The 27440-nt window shown below is 43.2% G+C and overlaps 1 protein-coding gene across 4 annotated transcripts in view; it reads left to right on the top strand.

Annotated features, from left to right (window-relative positions):
* Positions 1 to 24047, top strand: part of RNF130 (ring finger protein 130) — a 50227-nt gene extending 26180 nt beyond the window's left edge. For 2 of the 4 annotated variants that reach the window (XM_027468578.3, XM_027468576.3), the window contains 4 exons: positions 1213 to 1295; positions 7987 to 8083; positions 8980 to 9184; positions 20200 to 24047. In XM_027468578.3, the coding sequence (XP_027324379.1) occupies positions 1213 to 1295; positions 7987 to 8083; positions 8980 to 9184; positions 20200 to 20309 (495 nt within the window). In that variant the 3' untranslated portion in view covers positions 20310 to 24047. Of the gene's footprint in view, positions 1 to 1212; positions 1296 to 7986; positions 8084 to 8979; positions 9185 to 11080; positions 11227 to 11249; positions 11344 to 14116; positions 14313 to 20199 lie in introns of those variants that run through there. The other 2 variants (XM_027468574.3, XM_027468577.3) reach the window with 2 other exon arrangements.
* Positions 24048 to 27440: the final 3393 nt, after the last annotated feature.

Below are 27440 nucleotides of genomic sequence, written 5' to 3'. Positions count from 1 at the left end.
ACTTCTTGCACTCCATCTGGTAACTGTGACTGAGAGTGGTTTTGTGTGCTAGCGGGCTGAGTGTTTTTGCTGCTAGGAGTACATGGGGCTAGCACTGTTTATGTGAAATGCTGTAAGCTTAGAATCACTTTGTATGTAACTTATGTGGAAAAAAAAAAAGAATTTAAAAGGCAGGTAATAAAGCACAATCTCATATGAAACATGAATATGAAGTAACCTGAGGGTGGGGAGGAGTTTTGTTTCAAGGCAGCCTCCTACACTGAACCTTTTCTGTGGGTATGGGAACACAAATTTTCCGTATTGAAAGAAAAGATGCTGTCTTCAAAACCAGGTGTAGGCTGCAGTACAGAGTGAGATGCACATGCAGGTGGGCAGAGCATATGACAAAGCCTGCCCTTTGTCAGAGCATCCCATGGGGTTCTCTGTGTGCAGCATGGCTGGCTCTGACCAGGCAGTGGCTGGCTGCCTTGCAGCAGCTCCAGGCTCGCTGTTCCGCTAGTAGCTCGCTAGCTGCGGAAAGAATGAACTTGATGGAACAGAAGGCACGGTCTGTTTTGTGTCTCGGGCCCAAGAATTTAAATATATATATTGCTGGTGCCATAGCTATGTCCAAATGAAGCCAGCCCTTTTTCAGTGGAAGTTTTAAATTCTCATTTGGTTTACAAAATGAGTAAGATACCATAGCTTTTGGAAAACAGAAAGGAGAGGAGCCAGTCACTGGTCATCATCTTCGTGTCTGCATAAAAAGATGATAATTCTGCCAGTAAGCAGTGCACAAAAACATGGGACTCCCCTGAAATAAGTAAAAATCCCTAGTTCTGGCTATAAAAGGGAATCCCAGAATGCTCGTACTTCCCCCCCAGAGGAGAAAAAAAAAAAAAAAAAGGATTTTACCTCAAAGCTGAAGTAATCACTGTAGGAAAGTCCCTACCATATTTTGGTGATTCAGCCGAATATTATAAACATCTTAGGCCTTAGCTTGTGCTTCAAATGGTCAGTTACCAACTCCAAATGAGGGGATAGTTGAGATTACATTTGAGATTACATTTCTTTTTTTCAAGCCATGTTGGAATTTAACCACGTAGTCATTTCTTTTGTATCTTCTTAATAATAGCCACTCTGGCACAACACACTTCACGTACTAATCACAACTACTTTTACCTTTGTCATAGCCTAAACTCTTGACTCGAATTTCCTTTCCATTCATTTTAGGAAACAGACCCAGACTTTGATCATTGTGCTGTCTGCATCGAGAGTTACAAGCAGAACGATGTTGTTCGCATTTTACCGTGCAAGTAAGCTAGTAAAGTTGCTTTGTTTGGAAACTGTTCTTCATGCTCCTTTGCTTTGTTTCATGTTAAATACACACTGCAATTTATAGACGCGTTTGTTAGATATTTCCTGACCCAATAACAGCCGTTTTATTTTAGACTCAGTATGAAACCAGGTGTGAAAGCGGATGCTGACACGGTTATTAGCACTGGACATTAAACAAGAGCATGATCTTAAAGATGGGCAGTTCAGGCATATCGGCAGTGGAGCTATTAAGGTTGTTATGGGGGTGGGGGCAGATTTAGAGACGGAACAGTGGGCTTACACAAATCAAAGTATGATGAACAAGGTATAGCTGCAGCATTCTGCACAGTGGCTGTGGGTTTCTAAAACAGTGCAGGAAACAGAAATGCAGGCTTTCCAACCTTCATACCTCCTCTGACATCAATCAACTACTTTGCTATCATCTGTCTCTGGTCTCTCCAGTGCAATGTGGTCTAGGCTTGTGCTCGAATTACTACTTGCTGGGTATTCTGCATTGGTGCTTAAAATGTAACAGCTTTTTGTTTTGACATTTACATGTTTTCAGTTTGTTTCTCTTCTTGAGCTGTTACAGGATATTTGCTCTCTGAGAGATGCTTTTAAGTGTTTTTTCTCCTGGTGACTGGTTTCGATGAATCAGTAATTTTTGGTAGCTTTAAGTGTTACCAAGGTCATCTTTCCCTTGTATTCTGAAACACAAAGCTTTCTTTGTATCTCCAGACACAAAAAATACCTAAGTTATGTTGCACACGTGCAGCCAAGTTCCACTAATTTGGCCTGTGCTTGGCACATAAATAGTGTTATGCATGATGCGCCAGAAGCATCTAAGTCACAGTGTCGGAGCTTCAGTCACACAGCAGCAGTGCACAGCAGCTCATTATCAGTCTTGTAAATCCTCCTGCAGGCTGCTCTGTGTAGCTGGAATAATTTTTCTTCTAATGCATAATGAGTTCCTATTATGATAAAAGGAAAACAGTCTTTTATATCTTACCGATCAAAATACGTATGTATGCTAATTCTGAAACAAAGTTTAATTCATCTTTCTTTTCTCTGTTCTTTACCTCTTGGACTCTGTGGGAAACAGTGAACTGCTTTAGATTCTCAGTGTTGTGTTTAGCTACTATAACCTACAAATGTTTGTTTAGAAACTCCTATTAAAATACTTGGAAGTAGAAGAGCTCAGTCAGATCTGTGTGTAAGTAAAAATAAAAATAAGATCTGGGAGGTTTTGGTCATGCAGATGGGTGTGTGTTTCTATTCTACAGTTCAGTGATGTTTACTCCTTTGAAGATGATGTCCTCTTGCCCATTAAAATGCACTCCCAGTAGCTGAGATTTCAGAGTTATGTCACTGTAATCTCAAGTAAAGCTTGCATATGGAAGTTTTGCACTAGTCTTTGATTTACAAGGAAGATTATTTAGAAACTAGAGGAGAAACGTCTGGAAATTGCTCACCAGTTTTGAACTAAGGTGGTGGATAAACTGCCTCTCAAGAAAACGTCACTTCTGTAATTCGGAGTAGTACTGTGAGGCTCAAGAGTATGCAATGGATGTTCAGAAGTCCCACTCCTGTATGTCTTTCTCTCTGATAATGAGCAGAGGGCAGAGATATTTTGGGCAATGAAGAGTCTTCAGCTGACAGGCAGCCACCTTCTCCCACTAAATACGAGGCAAAATTGGGACTAAAAGTCAACTGCACTAGTTAAACACCCGCCACTGTCCAAGCAATAGATGTGTTGCTGGTATCAGCAGATATGACAAAGACCTTTTAAGCAGGATGATCACTTATTTCTAAAAGTCCGTTTCCTTCAGACCCTTTTTGTGAGCCATGGTCCTGCAGCCAGGAAGCTCCCTGGTCACAGCTGCTCCAGGGAGCTGCATGAAAGTGCCTCTGGCTGCTACCTCCATACAGCCTCCTCCAGAGCAATCCACCCACGAAAAGGAGGAATCAAGCCTTTTCCATAGAGCCTTTTCTTGTGAAAAACAGAATATAAGGCCATTGAAGTCTCAGACTACTGTCCTGCCAAAGGTGTTGTTTCATGTTCACTTTCTACTTTTCTTTTTGAAATCTCCCTTTTCATCTGCTGCAGTTTTTTGAGTTAAGTGCAAAACCATCTTGGTTAGGTGGGAACATTGGGATAGATACTTTCCACAACACATTTTTATACTTGTTGAATGGGTAAAGGAGCAACCAGTTCCTGCGGAGATGAGCCAGATACGTTTCAGTTGTGTGTAAAACTTCTCAGTCTACTGAGGTGTCTCTCCTCAGGTCTTCTTTTGGAGATTTAACCACTTTCTGCTTCCTGACACTTCAACCTCTCCTTTTAGTGCAACATGCAAAGTTAGTATTTAAAAAAAAAAAATCTTCAGGAGAGTCTCTAAGACTGATGAGAAAATAAATTGCAAGAAAATCACGGAGAAAATGGCTCAACCAAGAGGAAGCAAATGAAAGGTCAGGAGTCTTTCATACTGTGCCTTTTGAGGAAGCTATAATCATTAGACAGTAGGATTCACTGACATGACATCCTTGCTGCTTTCATCAATTTAAAAGTAGCGTTACACTTCAGTCCCAGAATTTTTCTCTCCAGTTAAGTATGGTCTGTCACTTTATCTCTATAGAGAAGAGTCTGGTTTGGACAGACAGACAGCAGGCAAAATACCGTCTGCTGAGCAGACCTAAAATTCTGTTAAAAAAAAAAAACAAAAAAAAAAAACTACTAGTAAAGTTTTGTGGAAGGTTGGAAATAATGGCCAATTTAGAAATAAAACTAAAATGAAAATTACAGAAATGCAACTTTATTATTTGCAATCATTCATAGCATGATGTGCTTCAGAGAGAACTGCGTTCAGTACAAGCAGTTTATAGACATAACCAGCTTTCTGTGCACATGGATAAGGCAGCCCTCATTCTTGGACTTTGCTGCCTGAAGAACAGTTGTCTTTTGTGAATGTCATCATGTAAGTTAAAAATAAGTAGTGTAAGCAAATGTCAGAAGGAATCTAGCAAAAGATCCCAAAGCCTGGTGGACAATTTTCCTTATTCAAGTAGTTTTTATTTCAGCATCGCACTGCTGCATCTAGGACATGACTGGGTAAAGAGGAGTCGGGAAAGGGGTAGTATGAAGGAAAGAGAGTGAGTGAAAGATAAGGGAAGGGGGCAGCAAAGGTAGGGAAAAGCACAGAGAATGATATTGGAAAGGGCAGAAAGATGGCCTGGGAAGGAAGACAATCACAATGCAGGAAGAATTAAAGGAGTAGCAAACACTTTACGAAGTGCAGCGGGATTATAGAGCAGTGGACGTTGAAATTTAAGAAAAAATATAGTGCAAGGCTGAATGTTAAGTGAGTACGTTAAGAAATGAGTTTTAAGCCAAATTCTTAGTATTTCCCACACTGGGCAAAAAGGAGGTAAGTGGCAAAAGTGACTAAGCCAGAATTACATCTCTTTGATTCTGTACTGCTGCAAGTAGCTATTTAACAGAGCAAATTGACATTTACTGCTGTCCTTTCCACTTACTGCAGAGCTTCCACATACACACGCCCTTTTCTCTGCTACCTGCTGGTGATGGTCCCCCCCTCTCCCCCCAGCAATACCAAGTATTTGAGGGCACCAGGGCTGCCCTCCCTGGGCTGAGCAGGAAGACCACCTCCAGCAGTCGTGCAGCTTTCTTGGGTGGGCTGCTGTGCTGGGAGCAGTAAGTGGAGTGCCCTAAGGCAATATGTAAACACCTTCAAATCCTCCTCCTCGTGGGATGTGCTAATTCAGAGGCATTACACCAGCGAAAGAGCTCTCTGGTTCCCTTTTTCTCTGAAATGCTGCAAAGAAGCTGTGTTGCACAACAGAGTTGGGGTTACAGTGTTTTTGTGTTTTTTTACCAGCTGGAGGCCGATAGGTTTGGGCATGCTGACAGGGTGGAAAAATACCTGCAGGTCACCTGTTTGGAGTTATGCCCGCATGGGAGACTCCTTCAGTGCCTCCAGACTGGCTGCCGGCCGGGCTTCCTCCAGCCCCGAGCAGCAAAAGCTGTGTCACACTTGGCTCCCCCATGCACAGCTCCTAGGGGAATGTCATCCACTGCTGTGACCTAGGGCATCCTGCTAGGAGCTCATCACATTTCTGGTCTTGGAAAGCTTGTTATTGAAAAATGACAGAAATATGAAGATGGAGAAGGTTTTTTGAGGGCAGAAAAATGCATGGGATAACTTTGTCAGACCAAGTTTCAAAAGTAATTACGTGTTTATCATTAACTCTTGCAAGAGAAATCCAGACAGAGCCTGAGCTGTGATGATGTTATCAGCAAGCTTTTTGAGGGACAGATAAACAGCATAAATAGTAGAGCAATGCTGATTTAAATCAATACATAACCTTTGGGGAGCTGCGCTTTTCTGAAGCACATTAATAAATATCCTTGAAGGTTTAGGAACTAAAAGCAAAGAACGAAGAGGTCACCAAAGTAGTTGAACTATTGTGGTGCATTCGAACTATATCAAACTGCTAATGACTTTAAAATAACTTGTACTATTTAGTGGATGCATGTTGGCATCCATACCAGCAGCCTGCTTCACTTGAGCTGAGTGCTTCTACAGCACTGATTAGCAGATAACGATATATTAAAGCTGTTTTCATGCTACTGTGGAGTCTTGATGTCTGCTCTTTCCCAAAATATGAGATTTTTCAGGTTTGTCCTACTCTAAAAAACAGACTTTGGAATTTTAAAAGGAAACGTAAGCAACTAAAAACCATAATTTGCCTAACATAGAAAAATAGCATCATTATGTGTTTCAGAAGATTTCAAACCATTTTCTATCACCCAGAACTTCTAAACAGTTTCCAACTTTTTTGTTTTAAAGGGAATGTCCCAAGAACGATTAGCAGTAGAAGTTTGTATTTCATAGTTACTTGAACAGTAAGCAGTATACATATCCTGTTTTTCATGATGTCTGTATTGCTAAAGGACACATTGCTAAATTTGCTTGACAAAGCAGTCTGATGTGTTCAGCAGAGCACGTACACTGTGGGACAGAGAGGTCTGCTCGCTGTGCTTCCTAGCAGCCAGGAAGGCAGAAGTTACGCTGTAAGAGCAGTAGAAATGCATTAAACGCTGTTATATTGTCAAACTGCAGCTTCAGCATACCTCCATGCCTAATAACACGTTCATTTTTCAAGTTTTTATTCCCGCAATGTCTGCAATACAGCTGAACAAGGTTCTTTTGCTCCCTGTGCATCTTCTGTTGATTATATGACACTTCAAGTCTATGCATCTTCACTTAGTATGGGTAAGATAGATAGTTGTAGCTGACAGACTTAATGTTGGTGTACTTTAGAATCTCCATCAGCCTTAGTAGCTAAACATAATTACGTACAGCCTTTTTCCATGTTTATTTACAGTTTCAGGAGGGCTTATTCTCAAGTCACTTCAGAAATTTTAAAGGAGAATTATCTGTTAACGTGCATCATTTGCTCTCGGTTTTAAAACCCCCACGATAAGCCACAATGAGCTTACTGAGACAGAGCAAGGAGGAGAGGCAGAGCATCTCCACTTTATGCTGCTATGGAGGCATGCGTGACCTCTTACAGCCTGTGCTAATGCTTCGAAAAGATGTCAGGAACACCTTGTTCTGCTGCTGCCTCTTCATCTCTGCATTTCAGAACCCAGCTCTTCACTGGTTAAGCAGCTCTTATGAGTGATGATCTTTGTCATGATCACCTGTGTGTTCTGGTTGGGTCTGCCTGCTCTTCCTGGCTTTTTGTTCCAGAGCCAGTGCTGTTAGAAATGAAAGGTCTAGTTTTTTTATAGACAGTTATTCAGGCTGGGTGGCTATGAGTGTTTGCTAAATCTGCATCGTGTAGAAAATCTGATGACGCCTATTTCTGTCTTGAGTATGCTCAGAAAAGTTCTTTGCATTTTGAAAAGTAAGGATGACAATTCCTATGATTCCTTTAAGTTAGTTATGGTGTTGTGGTCTCTGCGTAGTCCTTTGGCCTTACATTGGTTTATATTCATATATGTGATTGAAGATTTTGCAAATCATGTAGGTGCCAATTCAGACTCTTCTGTAGTGCAAAAGTTCCCTGCTGTGCAAATAAAAGCTTGTTTTGCCCTTTTTTTTTTATCTTTGAAAGATTTTGGTTTCCTATGACCATCATATGACAAAGGCCATGTTTTCCTTACAGATAGCAAGAAAAAATGTAGGAAAAAGCCTTTTGAAATCTCGTTTCTTCTTTCACTTAGACATGCTAATTATAAAAGCACTTACAAAATCAAACCTAAGTGTGTCTGTGTTGGTTGCACTACCTTTCAAATAAAATTGACTTCTGGTGGATTTGTCTTCCTACCTAATTCATGGCCATCTTCTGCATAGAAATTGAGACGGGACTTCGAACAATGTTATGATGAGGCCTTTCTTACCCTAGTTATTCTGCCAAAATGCTTGCTTATAACCACAATAAAAGAAAAAAAAAATCCTCATTTTAAATGTGTCTCCCTAGTGAACTAGTAGTAACGGGTAATAAGAGCTTTAGATTTTTTTTACTGCAGTTAGCACAGAATACTGACAATTCTGGAATTTGTTCTGCTGACTTAAAGAACCAATATAGAAGTGTGTTAAAGCAGTTCTCATTATATAATATAATGGTTTGTAAGTTGTATATGTGCTATCTCTGCTCTCCTAGGCATGTTTTCCACAAAGCCTGTGTGGATCCGTGGCTTAATGAGCACTGTACGTGTCCAATGTGTAAATTGAACATTTTGAAGGCCCTGGGAATTGTGGTAAGTTGGACTCTTAAAAGCTTTTCTTCCTTCTATACCTGTGACCCAGAGAATGAGGAATGATTCTAGGGGAGGAAGGGAGTAGGGTGCTCCAGTACCCCTAGTCAGAAGGGTGTGGGTTTTTTCTTTCTTTTTTTTTTTTTAACCAATTTCTTTGCTGATGATAAAGTTTATTTTTTGTTCTTTTCCCTGGTTGCTCATTGAGAATATTCTGTTATGTTTCCATTTTTTTTTTTTAATCTATTGAAAGTCTGCTATGGTCTCTATACTTTCACTTTTTCTCAAGTTCTTTCAACCTTTCCTTTCTAAGTTTACTCTGTAAACCTCTAGTTCATGTTGTGGTCTCCTGTAGACACGCTCAGGTTTGTTTACACATTGAGAGTCATGCCCAAAGCTGCTCAGTGTGCCCTGGCTGAGGCCAGTAGGTTTTCCTCAGTTGTGTATTAAGCAGCTCTTGGCTTATAGGATCTCAGAGGGCTGCTTTTGCTGACCAATTTGCAACAGAATAGACTTGAAAAACCTCAAGGAAAAGTTTTCCTGTCTTTCTCATATGAGTTAAAAAACTATCAGGTAGGAGCAATGCTCTCTCATAGGAGAGGCATAAGAGGAAAAGAGTAGACAATTCTCAACTCCACAGGTACAGGCTAGGATGCCAAAATGTTTGAGTCCCTTTCTTGATTTTTTTACTATTCTTTACTGCTTCTTTTTCCACTTCTTTAAAGGGGACTGAAGCAGCAACTTCAGACAGGACTTGCTAATTCACGTGTTTCTCCCCTGCGTGATCTGAGGGTAGCCACAGCAGCTGAATAAAGTCTTTGTGTGGTTTTGCTCAATTTATGGGTTTGCTACGTGTAGAACATTCACCATTCTAACGCCGGGATCGCTTTGTCTTTCAGCCAAATGTGCCGTGTACAGATAACGTGGCCTTTGACATGGAAAGGCTCACCAGAAGCCAGCCAGCTAACAGACGATCAGCACTGGGCGATTTTGCCAATGACAGCTCTCTCAGCCTGGAGCCCCTGCGCACCTCTGGGATGTCACAGCTTCCCCAGGACGGAGAGCTAACGCCAAGGTCAGGAGAGATCAACATTGCTGTGACAAGTAAGTTTTCTTTGGCTTCCATTACACTTCTACGGCTTCCCTGGTACATGGCACTCGCTTTGCTGTTGCCCTGTGTTGCAGGGCCATGATAAAAGATCTCCCTGCAGAGACAGAGGTGACCTCCGTGTCTCTGTGTATGCTCCATATTGAAACCGAGAACTCAACGCACAGCAGTGCCAACGCTTTCATTATTAATAGTATATCCATTTAGAGCTGCATACAGAGAGCACTGGATGAACTAAAAAGGCGACCAAGTAATCCTCCTGTATTTGGTGACCAGTATGAGCAGCTGGATTGCCAAAACTGTTATTTACCTTTCCAGAATATTTTACATGCAACAATTCATACATATATAAACATGTTAGCTGATTACTCTATCTGCAGACACTTTTTCCCCTATGAACATTATTACTGGAACTCTGATGTCCTTTAGCAGATGTTTTTTCTTAAAAATTTGTGAATTAAAATATATATATATTAACGTACATATATATTTATTTGATATACCAACATTTGAGTATTGTCCAAGCGGTTTATGACCTCAGAAAACTGCTCCTGAAGTTCTACTACTAATGTATAAAAGCTTACAGTATGGGAAATGTCCACTGACTGGATCTTACCTGGGGGTTTTAATGTATGATAGCACTGTAACAAATACAAGACATGTGGAACTGCATAATTTTTCCATATGCTGTGGAGTCTCGATTTAATGCATGAATGGTTGTTTTTCTGGCTTAACTGCAAAAATAGAATTCATGCAGTCTAATTTCCTCCTTGTATTTTCCCTGTGTGCATCTATAATCTAGATTTGAAGTCAGTGCTTGCCACTGATGAAAGAAGCAGTATAATTGATACAATCCATTACAGAGCGTCTCTTTAGACGCTGCAGCAAAGTAAATGTGTTTCTAAAAGAACACCATCTCACAAAAAACATAGCCCATATCCAGAAACGTCTTGATTTGAGAAGGAAAAATCCAAATACAAAATCTAGATTCTTTGCCAGACCAGTAACTCACTTTGTCCTGCAGTGTTCAACATGTAACTCGCCACATTCTTAGATGCATTGAACAGACATCAGATGTGTTTGTGTGCTCTTTGTCATGGGTGGAAAAACTCTGTAGTTTAACAGAAACTTTAACCACTTAATTTTACAGAAGGTGTTTTTCCTGTCTGTTCCCAACTGTCGTGTAAGTATCTTGTGCAGATGGGATTCCAAGATAAAACGAGAAATATCAGCAACAGTTCATTCTGACAGTGTTTATAAAATAAAGCTTTAGGAAAGGCTGTTCAGATGTTCAGGTTTTGTGGATGACACATGCATTCTTTGATGCATATGAGTTAAACCAAAAACCATATTCAGCAAAAGTGTTTGTATCCTATCCATTACGATGTGCCAAATTAATCTCTAAGGGAGAGAACTTTGAGTAGTGGACATTCTTTAATAGTTGTCTTTGTTGTTTTTTTAATGTGTCTGTATTTATATACTAACGTTGACATTATTTTTCCTGTTGTATTTGTCTATTAAATGGAAAATTCTAGTTTTGTTTTTACTGTTGAATAAGTGATCCTATCTTTTTGTTGTTTTTAAAAGTAACTCTATAGCATTTATTCAGAGCCAGGGGGTGGAGGGGAGTGTGTGTTAAGACGCAAATGAAGTGTGAAAGTATATTGGGCATGCTTATGTGAAGAGATGCATCTCAGCAAACCTAAACCAACCATGACAGTCCTCCTCCTGACTTGGGGGCGGACGGAGTTTTCATTACATTTCCCCTTGTTCCTGCATTTCACTTCACATTGTTAAGTAATCTTTCTTTATCACTAACCCTGGGGCTCAGCCAGGAAATGTTGTTGTGCCATGCTTGTTTTCCACACCTCTCTCCACTTCTTCTTTGCTAGCCTTCTCCAGTCAGTAACTGTGGCTAACCTCCTTCTGCTTCACTTCCTGGTGCCAGTCATGGCTTAGAAGCCTCTTGCCTTCCGCCAGTGGTGTTTGAGGGAAATATTGGCATCGCTTTGACATAAGCCTTCTCCCACGAGTGATTTCCTCCCTTTCCTTTGTCAACAGAAGAATGGTTTATTATTGCCAGTTTTGGCCTCCTCAGTGCCCTAACACTCTGCTACATGATCATCAAAGCCACAGCTAGCTTGAATGCTAATGAGTAAGTAAATATTTAGATGTTTCTATTTGTTTCTGGTGGGTGTGTATCACAGGCAAGAAATATTGTGAATAAGAGAAGGAAAAAAAAGCATTTTTTTCAAAATATCAAATGCCTTTCCGGCTTTTCTCAAATCTTAAGTCTCTGTTAACAGTAGGTTCTTGGGTAACGTCTAAACTCCATCTGAACGTATATTTAGCTGAATTGTCTGATTGGAAATCTTGCAACGTGGAGACGTGGGAGGGTGAAAAAAAAAACTGTTTTTTGATCAATAGTCTTAAGTAAACATTAGATTTGTCATTGAATCCCCGTGTTCAAAATTCACCTTGCAGAACCAGAAATTACTACCATCAGTCACCTCTGACAGTTTCCACTTCAATTTCTTAGTTGTTTCATATTATGAAAAAATATATTTTTTTTTAGTCTGCACACTTCCAGAAACAGAAAAAAAGGTGGTTTTTTTTTTTAGATATAAAACTATCTTTTTACTGATAGGAGAGGGAGAGAGATAAGCAATGCATACACTCCCATTTCTTCTATCTTATATGGATATAGCAGACCAGTCTTCTGACCTTTCCTTTTATATGCTTAAGAATTACATTCAAAGGAGTACTTCAGTATCCAAGCATTCTTAATTTTTATGGGCTCCCTCCACTGCCTTCCTTTGGACAGGCTGGACAAGAAATTACTCTAGCACATGACTTTCTTTTTTTTTTTATTTGTAGTTCTGTGTGTGGGCAAGTATAAATCTGTTCTGCAGACACATTAGCTAGGTACATCTAATTGTTTTCCTTTTAGATGTAAAAAACATCTGGACTCATTATATAGATAAATAGATATATTCAACGAGGCTATCTCTCCTCCACAGCATGGAAATGTAGCTTTATAAACATAATTTCCACTTTTTGTTTTTTTGAGATGAGAGTTTGTTTTTGGTTTTGTTTTTTTTTTTTAACGCTATGACCCTCAGAGTATAAAGTGTCCTTCTCAACAGGATGGAAACATGTCTAGTAGTCTCCAGTGTAAAATTTTTGGACAGCCTCAAGCTAGTCTTCAGGAAAGGGTTATAATAAGTTCAAGTCTTCAAGGTTTTGTTTATCAGGAATCTTTGTTTATCACTAATCTGCAAATCTTCATTTTTCTCCTCTTTTCAGATGCTAATTCCAAAAGGGCTTAATGGAGAAGAGTTTTAAAATTTCAAATAGCCTAATCAAATATTCTGGTTGCTTTTCTCATATGTCAAAATCCTGAAACTGCAACTATCTGTGTGCAAGTTGGCACTGTAGCTGTAGCTGAACACTGCTAATCTGCACTGCAGAATAGCTTGAGAAAGCATGGAGCAAGATGAGTTGTGTTTATGCAAAACAGGAATATCTGTGTTCCTGGGCACATCGTTAGGAAGAAGACAAAGGAGTTGTAGTCTGTGTAGTATCCATGTAGTTCATCCAGCTACGGGTACTCACAGGAACTGCATTTCCCCTTTCCATTGCAGCTCTTCTTTTTGTTGTCTGTTGCTCAATCAGCTCTGCTCTATTTTTACTGAAAGGGCAAGCTTCTTCTGACAGCGTTAGGGCTTCCCGAGAAGTGTTTTCACAGTGATGCTCCCTTAATAGAAAAAAAAGAGTATGCTGATGTAATGAGAGCTGCTTTCGACAGTGATAAGAATGAAAATAAGAGTATATACATGCTTGAGACACTCAAGAAAACTGCCAATAGCAGAAACCAGAGCTGTTAAGAAAAAAAAAAAAAAAAAGCTTCTATAGATAACAACAGCTATCTAGCTTGTAGCCTTTAACTTAACAGCTTTTTGACTGAATCCTTTGAGATTTAAGTGGCCTCCCCAACTGCTGCTAGGTTCCGCTACTCATTTTAGACAGTGCAGAATGTGTGCATGCCACTAACTTGTTGGTTCACTGAAACTTTGTGTTCACCAGTGCCAGACAAAGCACTTCCCTTGCTGAATATCATGCCAACTATGTGGCAGCTCTCACAGTGATATCCATTAAATATAATAGCATACCTGCTTTTTATGCTGTGCTTCTCCATATAAAAAGCAATGCTGACATACCCTACATCTGTTATGACGTTTTAAGAGGAAGCTGAGGGTTTTTTCTTGCCAGAAAATGACATTTGCAAGAATAAGGCCATGTAATAGGCTGATACAACTAACAGGTGCCAAGTATTTTATAAAACTAACCTAAAACTTGTCCTGATCCTTTCTTTCAATGTTGTTCCCACAGCTTAAACACACTTGTTCAGGGCAATCATTCTGGAGTTGTGTATATACACATATTTATCTGCATATATGCGTGTGTGTACACACAAATATGTATTTTTAAACAGTTCCTGATAAAACTAAACATTGTCTAAGTGATAATAAGGGGCAACTACTTTCTCTTGGTCTCATAATATTTATGGACTGTTACTATTAAATGATTTAGGTAGTGATTTAAAGGAGGGGAAAAAAAATCCCACTTTGTTTCTTAGGGAATGGCCAGAAATGACTGCATACCTGTGTTTTCAAGTCCCGAAAGTTGAAGTGTTGGACAGCACTACTTAGAGAAAGTTTTCATTTGCAGATGGAGTTTCCTCAAAACTTGCTCAAACCTCTGGCCGTATTGTCAGTTTTACTGATCCTGTAAGAATGATGTAACGAGTACTGACCTCTTAATGCTATAGCCTTGTATAATTAATCATTTCTCACGAACTTTTTTTTTAAGTATTGGCAATATTAACTTTAAGATAACTATTTGTACTTTTTTTTTCTGCCCCACAGAGCAGAATGGTATTGAAGAAATGCTTTCCGGACGATTGCCTTGGAGAGAGACACCTATTTTTATGCATCATTTATCGATCATGCAGCACAAGCATTTATTTAGTACATTCTATTTTTTCATAAAATTTGCTGATGCCAAAGCTTTGTATTAAGGAAAAAAGTGGAGAAATAAATGAACTTTAATTATGAAATCTTACTCTGTGAGTTTTATTTTTCACGGACTTTGTCTAAGTGTTGTTTGACAGCCCCTTGCAAATTTTGTAAGGTGTTTCATTTCTTTTATATAATTCCATCTCTGCAGTTCTGTATTCTGCTCCTTTCGTTTTGGGACACCATGCTAACAAGACCGACACTGTGTGAGATTTCCACTTATGATGCTATCCAGCACTGGAATGACTAACAAGTATTAGTACTTGCTGCATGCCAGCTTGGTAGGGGAAAGAAGCTGGGCCAAGCATTCTGGTATATACCAGGCTTACATTGAGTACAACGGAGGTTTGATATGAAATAAAAACATTCTTTCCTGTTCTCCTCATATAACATTCCTGTGCCGCCCTGGGAGGATTGCAGTACGATTTCTTCTTAGGGTCAGACACTGGTGAAGGTTCGCAGTAGTTTTTCTTGAGAAACAAATCAAACTTTCCTGTCTGTTACCTTCACCCCACCTTTTCTGTTAAAGGTGAAGCTAATCTAAACCATTTCTTCCTTCCCAATGCTAAGTGAAAAGATACCACTTTCCCCCCCGTCATCATTGAAACCTTCTTTCACATTAGCAATGGGGTTAGTTGGCGTTCAGTTTAGAACGTGAAAGATTGATAACGGTCTTTTCTGTAATATAGAAACTCTTATGCAAACATGTCCCTTCTTGCTGTGTCGTCTTACTGGTGGGGAGGCATGGGGAAAACCTCCCTCATCTCCTGTCCTCATTAAGGCTGTTTCACACAAGTTTTCTTATGCAAGCAGAGTGTGAGTAATTTCACAACAGTCAGTTAAAGCATGCATATCTGATTCACAGCCAAATGCTAATATTTGAGTTAACGAGATGGATATGTGAAGGTAACGAGTGGTAAGGAAAATGTAACTGATAAAGTTAAAGCCTATTCTGAGTTTTGGGCGTGGGGTGTTTTGTTTTTCTGGTATCAAGATGTAGATATTTGAAACTTAATACTTTCTAATTTAATTAAATGAATTGAGGGAACCAATTTTACTGTAAAATTTAATTTTTTTATGTACTGGGAAATAGAAAATTTAATTTTATTTTTATGTATAGGCACTTTTAGAATCTAGGAACACAGCCAGAGTCTACATTAAAACAGTTGCTTAATTCTTATCTGTCCAGTAGGTTTTGGCTGAGAAGGCAACTTTTATAATTAAAAATGACGTATGTGATAGCTTCAGTATGCTTAATAGAATTATTTTTTTGTTGTGTCCTTGTGAAATTTTGAAAGAAACATGAAAACAATAGAGCAGTAAGTGTATTTTGAAAGAATGGAAAACCCCATTGTACTTAGGAGCAGAAAAACCTCAAGCATTCTGGGTCTGAAAACTGTTTCTTTGGAAAAAATGTTTGTCAACTGAGCATTGTTGCCAAAAAGAAACAGGAATGAGGACAGAGCACAATTTAGGGTACAGGCTACAAAATAAAAGGGCTACTTTCTTCACCCACTTCTCAGCGCCAGCGGCATAATAGGTGAGTTTGTTAGTGCTTGTCTTCTGGAACAAAAATCCTCAAGTGCCTTTTAATGCAGTTGGGAGGGATGTGCAGGGAAAGCCTGAGCAGCGTGGTGACCCAGCTGCGAAGGGCACTGCAAACATTTCCAGTTCACATCTCCTCTACAGAGCAGCAGCAGGATGAGAAGTTCAGTGATCTTGGGAGCAAAGTTCTTGGCAGGGCTTCCGCTGCATTTCCCTCCTTAGGGATCTAAATAACCTACAACCATTTTTTTTTTTAATTTGTTTCGAGCCTCTAACAACTATCTCCACAAAGTGTTAACAGATACAGACAGTATTTTCTAGGTTAACTGCAGGTCAGGCTAGAGATAAAGCTTAACCTGCTAATGAAATAAATATGTTCAAAGATGGACTGCAACATTACAAGATGCTTACTAACTTTTTTTTTTTTTGCACTGGGTAGACACAAGAAGGAAATTCCCAAAGTTTTTGTTGTCTGCTATGCTTTCGGGTATCCATGTGTAAAAGTTGAATGACACATGCATAGTTTGTCGTAATAGTAATGGGAGGAAAGGAGAGGGTGGTCCCTTTGCCCAGGCATTGCAAAGAGAGCAAGACTGGGGTGACAGAGCAGTGTTACGTGTTATAGCTCAAGAGGGAGCAGCAATACCTTGCTAGACAGCGTGTTTCGAGGAAAGGATGCTTTATGAAATAATCCTGCTCTCTTCCTTAACCAACAGGGTGTATAAAACAGATTGTTTGAGATTGTGCTCTGTGTTTCCACATTAAGACGTTGCAATGCCAGATATGTGGAGGGACTGGAGCTTACGGCATAGGTGGCCCTGATTAGCAACCCTGAGGGTGTTACAATACTTTAAAATAGAAAGGTAACACCAGCTGATGCTTCCAGCTAACGCTACAGCAAGGCCTTGTGTAATTCCTGGCCTTCGTGTCTGCTTCTGTAGCATCCCATGGTAGGCACAGGGATAAATTCCAGGCTAGCAGGCCTTTGAGAACAACTTTGAGAACAGTTTGAGAACAACTCAAACTCAATTCAAGTTATCTGAAAAGTTCATTGTAACTATACAACAGAGAACAGTGGCAGAGACCACTGAGGAATTAATTTTCATTTATTAAAGCTGAATGCTGACTTCCCATTTGTTTCGTATACCTAAAGGATAAATCTTGAGCTTGGTAAGTGCGAAATGGGAAGAGCGGGTTCGTAAGCTGAATTTAGAAGTGTGGCTGTTTCTACTTGACCTTAAACTATATTTATTCAGTAAATGTATCCTGTAGACTAATGCTGTATTTTTAAACAATGACTAGCAGTTCTCTGCATTAAGAGAAAAAAGAAATCACACTGGGCAAGGTGCTAGTGTGTGAACTCCCCCTGGCTTCTTGCAAACAAGAACTGGCCAGAGCCCCTGCGAGCAGGGGTAGTGGTGCTGGCTGGCGGGGCGATGGGTTCAGAGCCTTCTCCACCTCCTGCTATTTGGCTAGGAGATGAGCAGAGCTGGGTCGCTTTGCCCTGCTGACTCTGCTTCCCTCTCTGGAAAATGCGGGTGATGATACCGATCTGGTTCGTAGAGCACCTGCAGGTCTGTGGAAAAGCACCAAGCAGCAGCTGGAAGCTTAGCACCTGGGGGTAGCCTTGGCATGTTGCGGTGTCCCGCCTAGCCTGCCCTCCTTGTGATGCCTGGAAATGCACGTCCCTGCTCACAGAGGGTTAGCTACGTGTTTGTTGCCGGTGGGCTTTTCTGTGGGAGATGGGAAGAAAACTGCCTAAGCCTTAAAAAATATGTATATCTGATTTAACAAACTGAGTAAGGAGGAGTGTATTGTTTTGGTGTCCTTTATCTGAGAGAAAGTAGGTAGGTTGCATGCTGACGTTTTTTTTTGTTTTGTTTTAAAAAAAACATGTTTAGAAATGTTGTCTAGTATGTTCATAATCCTTGTGAAAGTAGTAATAAGGCTACTTTCTCTGGAAAAAAAATACATGATTCAGGTGCTTTCAAAATAAAGGGGGTGAGACGGTCGTAACATTAAGAAAAAGGATGAGTGATGTGTCCTGAAGGTGGTATGAAAGCAAAGCAGTCTGTATCTGCACGAAACCATGCAGCCTCCCTGGAAGTGGGGGGGCTAACTTTCTTTTGCCAAGAGGCCAGAAGACATCACACTAAAGAATTTTGGAGGTGTTGGATATACAGTGCCTTTTTTCAGATTAATTTAAAAAGTTGGATGTCAGATGACCTGTCTGCCTGTTGATTAAATCTCTCCCTCGAATCAGTTAGAGTGGAAGTCTCCCCACACACAGAGGAAATGACTGCCTCGGCTGTCTGCTTCCTAAGCCCTTGTTTGAATCTCATGTAATAAAAACAAAAGCAGCACCGAGCTTTTAGAATCCCCTTTGTTTTGTTTCAGCATTGGCTGTGCGGTGTGTAACATTTCAGCGGGTGGAGAAAAGGGAGATAAAACATGCAATACTCATGGTTTATTTCAACAGCGAGCTGAGACTCACTCATCACAAATAAAATGATCCTGACCCATAACACAGTGCAGAAGAATTTTGAAATCAGTTTTATCCGCTACAATTCCAAAATAGGGTGGGTTTTTTTGTTTGTTTTGTGGTTTTTTGTTGTTGCTGTTGTTGTTTGAAGGTAGACTGATACCATCTGAAGGTCATGGTCCCAAGTCAATGTTCAAAAAAATATTTTTTTTTTTTCAATTAAGCACTGTCCAGTTCTAGAAACCTTTAAGTCTGGGACAGGATTCAAATTTAGGCGGGTGTTCGTGATATGCTACTGACCACTTCTGCAAAGTACGTGCCAAGATAATATGCTTCCTCCAAATGCCTGCATATGTGCTCCTATACAATGAAACCGCTTGTTTCAGTTAATTGTAAGATCAAAAATTAATTAATTACCTTTGAGAGCTTCCAATTCTCAGTGAGAATGGCAGAATGAATCTCTGCGGTAGCTTTTAGGGGTAGAAGGCAGAGGTTTGGAGCGTGGCTAGGAAATTGGCAGTAGACATGTTGCACATGTGATTACTACTCTAGCTGTTTGGTTTTTTAATCCTAAAAATGACTTTTTTTCTTTTCTGAGACTCTCTTTTGGGTGAGCAGGGAAGGAGGAAAAGCTGTCAAGGACGGTAGCAGCTGAATTCTTCCCTTGTACCTTCTGTAAGCTCTTTGTTTTAGAACAGCATGGGCTGGTCCCAAAATTTGACAAAGAAAGGATTTAAGCACCTAAATTCCATCAAGACTAAAGATGCAATCCCCTAAGCTTCTTGCTCCACTGGTGCCTGAAGCTGGAGGCACCTTAGTTTGCTCAGTGCCTTCTTGATGAACTTGGAAGCTTTTCAGTTGCCTCAAATTTGGCTGGCGTGGATGCCTGGTGTATTGTTATCTAAGCAGCCTTGCTCCCAGTTAATCCCAGCTGGGATCGAGAAACCAGGTAATGAAATGTTTTGGCCGAGGGCCTGATCTGATAGATGCTTCCAGAGAAAACCTGGTGTACGCCAGCGGGGCTGGGCTCCTCGCAAGCTACATCTGGAGGGGGTTGGGGCTTCTTGGGTTCTGTGTGAGGAAACACGTGGGTGCCTCTGCCGAGATTTCTGCCTTGCACAGTGTAGGACACGGGGCACCTACCAAAGGTTTCTGGTTTTCTGGAGGAAAACCTGCTTCATGAGGCCGTAAACGAGCACCGAGGCGCGGTGCGAAACTCGGGCCTGCCCCGGCCTTGCTCTGACTTGACCTGTTTTATCTGGGAGCGCCATTTGCAGTGGGGTTCATGCATATGGAAAGCAGCACTTGGAACTGGCAGGGTGTGGAGGGAGGCAAATCCCTGCAGCACCTGAGGATTTCGGGGGGGATCCAAAATGGTAACTGTACGGCACAAAGGCCGAAGGCCGAAGGTGAAGTGGGCTGACGTTGGGGTGCACCTCACAGGTTGAAGTTGTGGGGCCACAACCCCATGGCCAGGCCCTCAGAGGGACATGGTGGATGTAACGTTTGTGTTTAAACTGGTAACTCCTGAGGAAGATATTTGGCATCATCCAGGGCTTTTGTGGCCACTGCTCCTCGCTCTGAGCTGGGACGTGACAGGAGTGGGCAGCAGGGCTGGCCCTGCCACCAGAGCCTCTTTCAGCTCAGTGTCTGGCAGTACCAAATAAATGCTTATTTTCCAGGTGCCTCTTCCTGCATGGGAGGGCGAGGCCGTGCAGGCTGGGATCTCTCCCAAGCTCTCCTTTGCGAACTGTCCCATGCTCCTGTTGCTGGTTTGCATGAAGAGGGCGGCCTTGCTGGCCACACGTGCTGTGTTTGTGGTCAGAACCCGTGCATGAGGATGCTTTGCTCGGTTCTTACATTGTCCGTGTGTGTTCCTAACAAGGTTTTGTTCTACCTCTTGTAGGCAGCCACTTCTTTCATCGCAATTCTCTGTCCCCGCGAAGTCTGGTCTACGAGAGCGAATTCTCAACGATCGAGCCCGCTTTGGACATGTATGACGAGAACAAAACCTGAAAGGAATCCAGATTCCTTCTTGGCCCTTTTTCCGTTGTTTTCATTTCTCATTCCTATTGTTGTGTACTCTTTCCATGGATCTCCTTTGTCTGAAGAAGAGCTGCTTTTTCCAGAACACAAGCCCGCCTTCTAGATCGCAGAGATGAAGACCAGCTGCGGTGGTTTCTGAGGGTGGCTTCTCCGAGCGTGCGCCAGCAAGGTTGTCTGATGGAAATGGCTGAGTAACAGCATGGGGAGCTGTGTCGGCCCAGCTGCGGCGATGCAGAGGAGGCTTTGCGGTGGTCCTAAGAGTTTGTTTTGTACTGCGAATGCGTCTCTTCAATAGGCGTCTGCTGTTTCCGTTTTTTAATCGTCCGGATAGTTGGGCAGCGTCAGAAAGGGAACTAGTTGCAGAGGAGATGGCCAGTGACTGGTAAAAGCACTCCGTATATCTCGGTCAGTCCATAACCTTACTGTGAAATATCCCCTTCCGAGAGGGACCTTTACAAGTGCATTGAGTTTCCTACAACCCGCTCACCCCTGGGCAATAGCAAGCCAGTCTGACATTAAAGCTGCAGAGAGGCCCTGCATTTGCAGAAAGGTTTCAAGGAACTTGATGCTTCCATTTTTTTCTCCATTTCTATTGAAGCAGGAGGAAAGTGGCCTAACAGAATATATTTTTGGTCCTTCCATGTGCTCCAGTCAAGTGAGTCTCTTTCTACAGAGAGGACATTGACAGAACCAGCACTTGATCTACCTGAAAATTGTTAGACTTCTTGAAATATGCAGGAATCTAATTAGCTGTCTTTCTCGCTTTACTTTTTTTGGGGGGGAGGTTAAAAAATCCACCAAACTTTTCACTAAGATTTTTAAAAGCCAGTGTGTTGGCATTACACAGAGAAGCAAAGAGGTAAGCTTCTTATCCCATTCTCCCATTGAGATCTTCAACAGTTAAATAAAACACGTTCTCTAAGCTGTGCCCCTTCCCACTGCCATCAGTAATGTGAATGCGGAAAGCAGAAGAATAAAGGAAAGCAGCAACCGCTTTGAGACTTGGCAGGAAAATCCCTTTTTACCAGAGTGTGCCAGAAGCAGTGGGGAAACAAAGATTGTTTTCAAGCTTCTGAAAAGTAACGCGGAGATGGACAGCGCGAGGGAGAACCTCTGGAGTTCAGTCCGGGATGCTCCCCAGGTGAGCAGACGCGGAGAAGTGAGAGCTGCTGCTTCACCGTTTCCTCCTGGACGATGCGTGGCTGTTTAATGGATGTTAACGTTGTCTCCATTGCAGTCTAAGTTACTGTAGATGTAGAAATGCATTTGTGTCCTTGTAATGTGAAACACAGCTTCACTCTGTATAGGAAACTTGAGAAATCAGTAAGCCAAAAAGAAAGGTAAGACATACCCTTCCGTGCTTTAATTTTGTCAGCTTTTGCTAAAAGCAGGGGAAATTCCCCTGCTTTGTTTTTTCTTTTTATTGTGTAAGTCTGCTTGACATATATCCTTACCTGAAGTGTGGTTCGGCTGTGTCTTTTACACAGATGTTGAAGAGAAAAAAGCCCAGCTCTGTAAAATGAGGAAACGATCCTATTCGCAGAGCATGCCTTGACTTCTGTTGCTGTGCATCAGTTTCATTTAATCTGATAATTCAAGAACGGGTGGTGTGAAGTCTAGAGAGCTTTTTCTCGTAAAACCCACATTTCCATTTACCATGTGCACTTTTATTGCGATTCAGCTAACCCTAGAAATACGCTTACTCCCCGAGCTTTTTCAGAGCACAGCTTTAACACCCGCTTTGCCCTGCCAAGCTGTGAGGCTGTGTGAAGGCGGCAGGAAGCAGCAGCCTGGTTCTTGCCCTGGGGCAGGTCGGTTGCTTTTCTCACCCCGGGCCTGGGCAAAGCCCCTGGTGGCACCCGGCACACACAGGCTGGGACAAGCCTGCAGCTGAGCAAGCCTGGCTTCCATCACTGCGTCTGCCAGGTGGCGGCAGGCAGGGAGCTTCCGAAAACAAGCACCCGAAAGAAAAATCACTGTCGCTCGAGGGTGTTACAGGGCTTGTTTGTGGTCGGGTTACAGAAAGCTGTACAGGGGTGTTTGTGGTTAAATCGAGTAGCACCAGCTGGGGATGCCAGCGTGTTGTGCTGCAGCTCCCAACGCGGAGCTGCTGGAGTGGGGTTTTGGTGGGATGGGATGCTGGGGGCATGGGAGCTCCCAGCAAGTCCTGGGCCAGCCGGCTGCAGGGGGTTCCCAAAACCAAGAGGACTTCCCCATGGCACATTTTTCCCAGGAAGAAGTGAGCCCAAGTGATGCCTCCTGGCCTCGTGCCGCACGGCAGGGTATTTTCAACCCTAGCTTTACCATCAGCGCCCCAGCAAGCAAGGGAAGAAACAGCAGAAACCCACCCGCACTGCTCCGAGGAGGCTTTTGGGGAAGCACCATCGAGCCTGCGAGGCGAGCTGCTTGCTGGCACCCATGGGTGCTGCCGACCAGCGGCGTTGCTGGGCTGCCTGGGGATGGCTCCGCAAGCCTCTGACCGCCGGAGCTTTGAGCACGGAAAGTCTCCCCCCTCGCTGCTTCCTGTTTTGCTTTGCTTTGGTCGGCGTGGGGTGGTTTGGTGGTTTGGTTCCTTTGTTTGAACAGAACTGGCCACTTCGCACCCGCTGCGTGTCAGAGTGGCGGAGAGCAGCCCGAAAGCCGATGGAAATCAAAATAAGCGTTAACAAATGCAAAGCCCCAAAAGGCAAATGAATAAATAATGTCACCTGTGCTTTGTTAAATCTGCTTATTTCCAAACTAGATAAATTTTAATGGGGGCGGGGGGCAAGTTTTGCCTCTGATCGGGACGCTTGGGGTCTGGCACAGCAATCTAAAGTTGGGTTAGTGCCGGAGTGGAGTCAGTGAGTGGAGAGGCAGCTGGAGCTGACGATCAGAATTTGATGTTGTGGATTTGGAAAATCTTGCAGCACTGGAAACGTTAAAAGCCAGTTCGAGCAATTGATCCCTCCGCGCGTGCTGGGACAGGCCGTACCAGGCACTCTTGTACTTAGTCATAGTTAGGATGGAAAAGAGGCAGCACAGCAGCATGGGTGATTTTTTTGGGCTGTGCTGCTCCGTTTGAGGTTTTCCTTTTAGTATTAATCAGTATATAAAAAAAAAGCTTGATGAGCATCGTTGTTCTTGTTCTGCTGCAGTGGTGCTGTGTACGGTCGAGTCATTTCATAGAAGTCAGATATACGGCGATCTACCAAGAACTGTAGGTGACTAACTTGGAAAATGATTTTTAAGGTTAAAAAAAAAAGTGTTTTTACCAGAAAACATTAATTTTATGACTTCTACATACAAAAAATGCTTTTATCTCAAAGTATTTCCCTAAGCTGTCTAAACCCTAGCACCTCACCTTCCCTTTCCCCTCCCCACATCTCCTGTTTTACGAAAGTTTTGCATGTTTCCCATAAGACATTTGTAAAATCAAGGTTTGCTTGTGTTCTTAGAGGATAACCGACGGTTAAAAAAACAGACTGTAAGTGTGCTTTTTACCTATAATGCTAACATTAAATATTAAATTTGAAGCATGATAAAATTTACTTAATGCCATTTACGATTACTCCCCACAGTAAGCTCACGTGCTGGTGCCTGTTTGCGCTGCCCCCCTTGCTTCTAGGATCCTTGCCTTGGCACGTGGGGATGATTTAGGAATAGCCGGAAATCCTACATAAGCCAAAGAAGGACATGGTAGTTAAATAAATCTGTTTAGGACCATTCTGTGAGACTTCTGCACATCTGTTTTGTTTGAAGACGCTGATGTGAAGCAGTGCGAAGGCCTGGCAAAGCCGAGGCTTGGTCGTAACCGCAGGAGGAGGGGGGGCACCAGGGCTGAGCGCACACTTAGGGCAGCTCTGCGGCGTGGTTAGCGGGGCGTGAATTGACCAAGCTGTTAAAAATACATAAATACTTTGCTTAGCTAATAGCCGTGTGGTTTTACAACCAAGAAAGTCGCACGGCACCGCACACGCCGAGGGATGAGAACGGGAGCCCCCGCGCTGCTCCCAGCCCGGAGGTCCCCAGCAGCACCCTGAGCTTCACCGGTGATGCTTTGGCTCCTTTTCCACCCCCCCGTTGCACATCCACGTGTGGCCTAATTTTCCACCCCTAGCCATGCAGAAGAGCGCGTGCTGTGCCGTGACAGCTTGCATATGTGTTGTTATATTTAAAAATACCTTCGCTGCTTTTCTTTCGCTGCCAGGCTTGCTGCACTGCAGAGCGCTGCTGCCAGGGCAGGCTGGGCTCCGGCTGAGCAGGGGAGGTTTGGGGAGGGGAAGGTGCTCCAGTTAACTGGGCTGAGGGGAGGTCAGGAGGGAAACAGGCTTCTTCAGGCTACTGCACAGTTCTGCTTTGCTTCAATGATCTTGGAAATAATCGAGAAAAGTGTGGTGCCCCCCCTCCTGTATCTGCCTGCCTGATGGTGATACATGGATGAGTGGAGGTGGACCCTGGGGTTGTGCAGTGATGGCTGGATGTTGTTGGTGCAACATGAACATCCACAGCCTCCAGGTGCGCAGGACCAATGGTACAAAGTGTTGCCCAGACATAATCCCGTCCCCAAAGAGTTATAATTAAGTATAAATCTTCCTGCAAAGTCGGAAGTGCATAGAGGGGTTTGTTAAAAGTTGGAGCTATTCAGAGTGATTTTGTTGCAAGGCTGAGGTGTAACTTGAGTTAGCATCACACAGCCCAAAGATCTGCTAGGAGACATCGTCTGTCTCCCAAAATCCCTCCCCAGGTGGCCCAGTGGCCCCTGCAGCAGTGCCTGCAGTGAGTTGCGAGCTTCCCATAGCAGTGCCCCCAGGGGCGAGCAGCCTTTGACTCTGCCCTGGGGTTGGCGTTGCACCTTGCTCTGCTGTGCCATTTGCCATTTTTGCTGCTTCCCACATGCTCCAGGGCTTGGCATCCCCCCAAGAAGGCAAACCCCGTCCATTCCAGCTGGTGGCCAGGTTTGCTCTTGCTGTGCCTGGGTCTGTGACCCTCTGGCTGTCCCAGGCAGTACGGGCTGTATGAGCCCTGCCTGTGCTGGAACCATGCAGCAAACACAGCTCAGCACAGCTCCCATGCCCCAGCACAGGACATTTTGAGGTTCAAAACACAGTTGATGCTCTGTGGTGCTCTAAAACCAGCCAAATTTAATCTCAGTGTCTTCGGGGCCATTACAGCAAAGCTATAATGCTTTCAGAACTGTGCTGGTGAAGTTAGGGACGCTTCAGATTTGAGAGGTCTGGCTGAGCAGTTTGTTTTAACTCAGAGAACATTCCTGTGGACGAAGAGCTAGCTGTGATTGCTTCCAGCCCCCACTGACACTGGATGTGCCACTCCAGGCTCCACCTTGAGCCAGCTCTCTGTATTGCCAAACCCAGCAGTTAACCACTTACTGAAGTAGTCCAACCCTCCCAGTGGACACTGGGCTAATGCTGGAATGATTTTTTCCTCCCCTCTCCCCTTTCTTTGAAGCAGTACCAAAGCGAGGTCTCTGCAGCTGCAGTGTAGAGAACAGGGGAGCAGAAGGGGAGATGCTGCCTGGATGCTCTCTCCCTGTGATCATGGTGAATAAAGCTTGTCTGACCTGTCCTAAATTATACTTGCAGTGTTACACACGTGGAGTCCCGATATGCTTTGACAGAGCCTCGCATATCCCGGGCAGCATCTGCCCTCACAATGTGATGCTTGGTGAAGGGCACCGCATGCCAGTGCCGCCTGGCTGGCCCAAACCCGTGCTTGTGCTGCAGGAAGAAAAGCCCACATCCGCAGATAGATATTTTCCACCCCGAACATCTAGACTGAAATCTCGGGGCTGGTAGGAGCTGTCGCACTAGTCCTGTAAATGGGAGATGGTGACAGCAGCTCTGCTCAGCCAGTCAGACCTGCTGCAGTCTCCAAGTAGCTGTAAAGCACTAAAAGCCTCTCTGTAGGACCGTGTTTGTTTGGGATCACCCGTTTGAGACCATGACTAACTACGCACAGCATCCACTGAAACGGGGTCATTTTATTCCGGCAGCAGAAAGGGTTTGGGAGTGGGGCACTGCAGCAAACAGAAAAAAAACACAACACACAATTTGAGTGTGTGTAAAACGCAAAGTCTAATCCAGCTTGATGCAAGGCGGCACAACACGGCATGAACACAACCTGAAAATGGCAGCAGCTGCCGCGGGTCCGGCGACGTGACACCGTGCTGAGTGTCACATCACTCGGGCTCTTGCGAGAGGGTAGCTTGAGAGCTGCGGGACTGGGTGACATATTTTGATGTAAGTATAACACTGTATTGTAGTTACGTGGTATATGCCCATTATGTTAATAGTGTATACCTATTAGTTAGGGTTTGCTAATGTACTACATTTCAATAAAAAGCAATTTAAAAGTACAACGTTTGTGAGCTTGGTGTCTCAAAGTACAGGAGGCTGAGAGCATCGCACAGGAACTTCAGCACAGACCTCACAGGTACTGTGGAACAGCACTGCTAAAAGATCCATTTTCATAGAACATTTTCCTACTCTATAGAAAACACCGATTTATTTTTCTATACCACTGCCTAGAAATCTGAGGCCATTAAAAGCCCCATGGCTCAAAGTGGCACATTACCATCTAGAAAACACTAGCCCATGTTCTCAAACCATTTTCCACCTGGAAGGTGCCAAGCTGCCCCCAGTCCCAGGGTGTGTGGGGCAGCGTTTGAGCCTCTCCCTGTCACCCACTGCCCCAGGGACCTGCCCCATGCTCGGCCCCTTCCCACAGCAGATCCAGCATTCAAAAGCCAGCACGCTGCTCCCACACAGAGCCATGCTATCACGATGAAAGCAGAGCCTTGAACGCTCAGCCAGCTAATAAATATTTATATTACAGTAGTGCACAAAGGCTCCAGCCGGGATTAGGGCAGTGCACTAACACTGAGGATAAATCATCCCAGGGCTGAAGGATTGATGGCCTAAGTAAAACACGGCATTCCCGCCTTCCTGGGAGCCTGGCAGTAAGCACGGGGATGGTAGCCACCAATATTTTCTGCTGTTGTGACACTTTTGGAATTCGTGGGGAGATTCTCTGATGATTATTGAAACAAAAACAGCGGCCAAGAACCGGGGAAGCACCGTGCCTCCTGCTCCACTGCTGCAG

Source organism: Anas platyrhynchos, chromosome 14 (genome assembly GCF_047663525.1).
Source record: "Anas platyrhynchos isolate ZD024472 breed Pekin duck chromosome 14, IASCAAS_PekinDuck_T2T, whole genome shotgun sequence".
Taxonomy (NCBI): domain Eukaryota; kingdom Metazoa; phylum Chordata; class Aves; order Anseriformes; family Anatidae; genus Anas; species Anas platyrhynchos.
Note: the sequence above shows the minus strand (reverse complement) of the source record. Positions and strands in the feature narration are given on the sequence as shown.